General features: G+C 38.3%; 1 protein-coding gene across 2 annotated transcripts in view; it reads left to right on the top strand.

Annotated features, from left to right (window-relative positions):
- Window positions 1–6,637, top strand: part of TRIP11 (thyroid hormone receptor interactor 11) — a 95,094-nt gene that overhangs the window by 36,045 nt on the left and 52,412 nt on the right. For both annotated transcript variants that reach the window (XM_014590642.2, XM_006155804.2), the window contains exons 10-11: window positions 971–1,183; window positions 1,791–4,805. In XM_014590642.2, coding sequence (XP_014446128.2) covers window positions 971–1,183; window positions 1,791–4,805 — 3,228 coding nt within the window. The remainder of the gene's footprint in view (window positions 1–970; window positions 1,184–1,790; window positions 4,806–6,637) is intronic.

The raw sequence follows: 6,637 nt of genomic DNA, 5'->3' as shown, positions 1-6,637 counted from the left end.
GCAGAGATAGCTTCCTAAAATGTGTGAAGGAAAATGACCAGAAAAAGAAAGAAGCCAAAGAGAAAGGTACCTGGGTTCAACTAAAGCGCCAGCCTGCTCCACTCAGAGAAGCACACTTTGTGAGAACCAATGGAAAAGAGCCTGAGCTACTGGAACCTATTCCCTATGAATTCATGGCATGATGGGTGTTAAAAATAAACTAATCTGTGGTCTAAAAAAAAAAAAAAGAATTGTATAATAGCAACTTGTTTAGGGTTAGAGAAATATTTTACTTGAAACTGCAAAATTATGAATATGAATGAAAGCTGGTATGGTAATTTTTTTTTAGGAGATATTTTTGCTATAGGGCATGTGTACTCACTGGAGAGACAGAGAGACAGAAAGTGAGAAATCATCCCCCAGGGAGATGGCCACATCACAGTCCCTTCTCCTCTTGGGATTTTGGGCACACATGCACACAGGCCCAGCATGAGTTTTAAGTCATTAGGTCTGGGACTTGAACTACAGTTGACTACGTGGGAGTCCAGCTACGTAACTGTTATACTATCTGCTGGTCCCTGTGATATGGTAATTGTATTTATCATCACTGAGATATTGTTCAATAGTGTTTCTAGTATAGAGGTTAAAATAGGTCAAAATAGATGACCAGGCTGGCCCTGTTTCCTGGTAGTTAAGGCAGCTGGCTCCCACGTGGCTAACTATACAGTTCAGGTCCTGGACTGGGTGACTTGAGAAACACACTAGGCATGCCCAAAATCTGGAAAGGAGGGAGAGATGGAGGAGAAGGGATAGCATAGCAGCCATTGTCCAAGAGGAATGCTTCCCCCCCCGCCCCGTGAATACTCCACACTCTCTAGCAAAAAGGAAAGAAAATAGATTACCATGTTTTCTTTATATGTTTTTAATTTTTCGTTATCTGTCCTTTAATTGACGGTGCACATTTTGTTTTTCCCTCCTTTTATCATTTAAGGAAGAATTTCAGGTATCTCTTGTAAAATTGAACAGCGAATATGAAGTACTTAAAAGTACAGCCATGAGAGACATAAATTTGGATTCAGAATTACATGACTTAAGACTTAATCTACAGGCAAAAGAACAAGAACTCAATCAGAGTATTAATGAAAAGGAAGTATTGAGAGCTGAGTTAGAAGAATTGGACAAACAGAACCAAGAAGCTACCAAGGTAACACTATATAAAAGACAGTGAGGTAGCACATTCTATCTATTCAGTAGACTGAGCACTGGGCTAACATACAAAAATGATGTGTTCCACTTTGTAATTCAGTAATTTAGATCACTAATGCTCTAGTCATAGAGATTGATAAACTTTTTCTATAAAGTGCTAGATAGTAAATAATTTTGGCTTTGCAGACTACATAATCTCAATTGCAACTACTCAGCTCTGTGGCTGTGATATAGAAATGAATGAGCATGACTATATTTCAATAAAGTTTTGCTTACAAAAATAGGTAGCAAACCTGATTTGGCCCATGAATTATAGTTTGTCCACTTCCATTCTAGTGTCTAAGGGTTGAAAAAAAGCAACATGTCATTTATCTTCTTTGGTTTTAAACTCAATTAAAATGATAAGGTGGATTTTCATAAGATATTGGTAAATAATTTTGTGGGGATGTTGTTGGGGAAAAAGTCATTTTAAAAAGGGATTAGAAATATTTAAGGATTATTCTTCAATCTTGCCTGAAATTATAATTTATAAAATTTTCTTTAGACACTAAAATGAGAAAATATTTTAAAGTACCATGCAAATTTTTATCATTATTTTCTTTCAGCACATGATTCTGATAAAAGAGCGGCTGTCCAAACAACAAAATGAAGGAGATAGCGTCATCAGTAAGCTGCAGCAAGATCTTGATGATGAAAAGAAGAGAGTGCATCAACTTGAAGATGATAAAATGAACATCATTAAAGATTTAGTCGTGCAGAAAGAACAGTTAAGTCAAAGTGAACTTATCCTAAATGATTTGCATTTAACCAAGCAGAAACTCGAGAATAAGGTAGAAGATTTAGTTGATCAACTAAATAAATCACAAAACAATAATGAAAGCATCCAGAAAGAGAACCTTGAACTTAAGGAACACCTTAGACAAAGTGAGGAGGAGCTTTCTAGAGTCAAGAATGAACTAAGTCAATCTCCTCAAGACTCCAGCAGTAATTTTGAGGATGACTTACTTAAAGAAAAGGAAACTGAAGTTAGAAACTTAAAGCAAAATCTTTCAGAAATAGAACAACTTAATGAAAATTTAAAGAAGGTTGCTTTTGATCTCAAGACGGAAAATGAAAAGTTGGTTTTAACAGTGGAAGATATACGACATCAATTGGAAAAATCTATTGTTAGTAACAATCAGATTTCTCTGGAAAAAAACACCATTATGGAGACTTTAAAAATGGAAAAAGAACAGTTAGAAGCAGAACTGTGTCAGGCTGAAAAGAGACTGTTGGAAGAGGCAAGCAGGTATGAACAAACCATTGAAGAACTGTCAAGTACACGTCATTTGAACACCTCTGCCTTACACCTAGAACATGAGCATTTAATTAAACTCAGTCAAGAGAAAGACCTTGAAATTGCAAAACTCAGAAAGACTGTTGAGCAAATGAATACCAGTCATAAAGAAACTAAGGACATTTTGTCATCTAGTTTAGAAGAGCAGAAGCGATTGGCACAACTTCTACACGAGAAAGAAACTTTTATTGAAAACCTTCAAGCAAGAAGTTCAGAACTGCAAGAGGAATTAGATAAATCTTCTCAGGCCTTAAGAAAAAGTGAGATTTTAAGGCAGACTGTAGAGGAAAAGGATCGAAGTCTTGGATTCATGAAAGAAGAAAACAATCATCTTAAAGAAGAACTGGAACGACTCAAGGAGCAGCAGAGCCGAGCTGTACCTGTGACCGAGCCTAAAACCCTCGATAGTATTACAGAACTAGAATCTGAGGTGTCACAGCTGAACACGATCAAGGATCATCTTGAAGAGGAAATTAAACATCATCAAAAGATAATAGAAGATCAAAACCAGAGTAAGCTGCAACTACTTCAATCTTTACAGGAGCAGAAGAAGGAAATGGATGAGTTCAGATACCAACATGAACAAATGAATGTCACACACACCCAGCTCTTTTTAGAGAAAGATGAGGAAATCAAGAATTTGCAAAAAACGATTGAACACATTAAGACCCAGTTGCATGAAGAAAGACAAGATGTTCAGACAGAGAATTCTGATATTTTCCAAGAAACAAAAGTTCAGAGCCTTAATATAGAAAATGGAAGTGAAAAGCATGATTTATCTAAAGCTGAAACTGAAAGATTAGTGAAAGGAATAAAAGAACGAGAACTAGAGATTAAACTTCTAAATGAAAAGAATATTTCCTTAACTAAACAGATTGATCAGTTGTCTAAAGATGAGGTTGGTAAACTCACTCAGATTATCCAGCAGAAAGATTTAGAGATTCAAACCCTGCATGCTAGAATCTCTTCAGGTTCCTATACCCAAGATGTTGTTTACCTTCAGCAGCAAGTGCAGGCATATGCTATGGAGAGAGAAAAAGTATTAGCTGTTTTGAATGAGAAGACTAGGGAAAATAGCCACCTGAAAACAGAATATCACCAAATGATAGATATAGTTTCTGCCAAAGAGGCTGCCCTTGTTAAGCTGCAAGAAGAAAATAAAAAATTGTCTGCTAGATTTGAAAGTAGTGGCCAAGATATGGTTAAAGAAACTATCCAGAATTTATCACGCATGATTCGAGAAAAAGACATCGAAATAGATGCCTTAAGTCAGAAATGTCAGACTCTATTAGCAGTTTTACAGACATCCAGCACTGGTCCTGAGGCTGGAGGTGTCAACAGTAATCAGTTTGAGGAGCTTCTACAGGAACGTGACAGATTAAAACAGCAAGTAAAGAAGATGGATGAATGGAAACAGCAGGTGATGACCACCGTTCAAAACATGCAACACGAATCAGCCCAACTTCAGGAGGAACTTCATCAACTTCAGGCACAAGTTTTGGTTGACAGTGATAATAATTCTAAATTACAAGTGGACTATACTGGCCTGATCCAAAGTTATGAGCAGAATGAAACCAAACTCAAAAATTTTGGTCAGGAATTAGCAGAAATTCAGCTCAGCATAGGGCAGCTTTGCAACACCAAGGATCTCCTTTTAGGAAAACTCCATGTTATTTCACCCCAGCTCTCTTCAGGATCATTGCTTTCAGAGCCTCTTAAAGCTAGCCAACCTGATGTATTCAGTGAGTCTAATCAGTTGTTTCAACAAGAGATAGAACAGCTAAGAAAATCACTACAGGAAAAAGAGGCAACAATTAGAACTCTCCAAGAAAATAACCACAGACTGTCAGATTCAGTTGCTGCCACTTCAGAGCAAGAAAGAAAAGAACATGAACAAACGGACTCAGAAATTAGGCAGCTAAAGGAAAAACAAGATGTTTTACAGAAGTTACTTAAGGAAAAAGACCTCTTGATCAAAGCCAAAAGTGACCAATTACTTTCTTCAAATGAAAATTTTACTAACAAAGTAAGTGAAAATGAACTTTTGAGACAGGCAGTAACAAACCTGAAGGAGAGAATATTAATTTTAGAAATGGACATTTGTAAGCTAAAAGGGGAAAATGAAAAAATAGTAGAAACATCCAGAGAAAAGGAAACAGAGTATCAAGCATTGCAAGAGACTAATGCAAAGTTTTCTATGATGCTGCGAGAAAAAGAGTTTGAGTGCCATTCCATGAAGGAAAAGGCTCTTGCTTTGGAGCAGCTGCTGAAAGAAAAAGAGCAGGTATGTTCTGAATGGAGTATTATAGAAGGAAGGTGGAGGTGGAGGGGACTTTTAACCTGTAACTTATTTTTCAAAGACAAATAGAAGTTTCTCCTTTAAATTATTAAATAGAGGTGTGTTACGAGAAAGTTTTTGTTTTAGTTTTTAAATTTTGAGAGGTTTTTGCTATAGGGCGCATGTGCTCGCTGGAAAGACAGAGAGCCAGAGAGACAGAAAGCGAGAAATCACCCCCCAAGGGGGATGGCCACACTGCAGTCCCTTCTCTGTTCTCCTCGTGGGATCTTGGGCATGCATGTACATGCACCCAGCGTGAGTCCAGGCTACTGGGTCCGAGACTCAAACTGCTGTCAACTATACGGGAGTCCAGTGACACAGCCATTACCCTAACTGCTGGTCCACGAGAGAGTTTTAATCACTACAGTTCAACCAAATTTTAGGCATATTTGAGTAGCTGCTAGTAATTGTTAACATTTCAGAGATTTTATGTAGATGGAAGCACACACTGCATCTTGGACCATGATAAGCAGTAAGGAATGCCTTCACACTGTGACACAGTATGTTTATGTATGTGTATGTACATGTGTATGTATATGTGTAAAACTGAAAAGTTTCAGGAACCACAAATTATCCTTACTTCATGTGATAATATATTGAAAAAAGAAAGCGCTGGGCCAGTTCCGTGGCCTGGTGGATAAGGCAACCAGATCGCATGTGACTGGCCATATCGTTCAAATCCCAGCCCCAGTGATTTGAAGAACATACTGAGTGCATATGCATCTATGCCCCAAATTCTAGCAGGGTGGAGGAAGAGGAGAATGGTTTGCAGTATGACCACACCCCACTGGAGGATGCATTCTCTCTTTCTCTGCCTTTTTGTCTCTTTGGTGAGTGCCCTCTGGCAAATTATTAACAGAAAAATAGGAAAGTACTGGGTGATTCATTAAACTGATTTTTATGAATCAATTATTCACTATTTAGAAACTGAAAACGGGCCAGCAGGTGGCATAGTGTTTGAGGTGCTGGACTCCCACAAGGCCTATTGCAGTTTGAGTCCCAGACCTGAAGGCTTGGAACACAGACCAGGCACATCCGCATGTGTGTCAAAAGTCCCTGGAGGAGAGGGGATTATGGCATGGCCATCCCTCCTGGGGGGTGATTTCTCATGTTCTCACCGGCATGCTAGTGTGCCCTACAGCCACCACAAAAAAAAAAACAAAAACAAAAAAACTCTCTGAAAAAATAATAAGAAACTGAAGATTTGAGTACTACTTCTCACATAGTGTGCTTAGTCAGTCTTCTAATCCCAGCTCTTGCTGGTGTGAATGGGTGTATTTTGACCTCATTGACTTATTTATTCAGCCATATAATGGAGAGTCTTGGCTGTTGCAAGGGAAATGCCAGTAGCCTTTTTTTTTTTTTTTAAATAGCCAGATGGCCTGCGTGTTTGCCAGAGAGAGAGAAAGGAAGTACCCACAATGGGATGTGGTCACACTGCAATCCTTTCTCCTCCATTTCTGTATTCTGTCAGGATTTTGAGCACACATACACATGCATGACATGTTTTTCAAGCTGCTGGGACTGGGATTTGAACTGTGGTTGGCCATGTGGGATACAGTTCCTTTAACCACTAGGCTATAGGGCTAAACTTTATTTTTAAGATTTATTTAATTTGGGGACTGACAGGTGTCATGGTACTTAAGGAACTGGATTCCCACATGGCTGACCACAGTTTGATGCCTGGACCTGGCGACTTGTCTTCTCACTTTCCCTTTCTCTTCTCTGTCGTTCTCGGGTCAAGTTGAATAATAATAATAATAATAATAATAATAATA

Source organism: Tupaia chinensis, unplaced genomic scaffold (genome assembly GCF_000334495.1).
Source record: "Tupaia chinensis unplaced genomic scaffold, TupChi_1.0 Scaffold000469_1, whole genome shotgun sequence".
NCBI classification, from domain to species: domain Eukaryota; kingdom Metazoa; phylum Chordata; class Mammalia; order Scandentia; family Tupaiidae; genus Tupaia; species Tupaia belangeri.
Note: the sequence above shows the minus strand (reverse complement) of the source record. Positions and strands in the feature narration are given on the sequence as shown.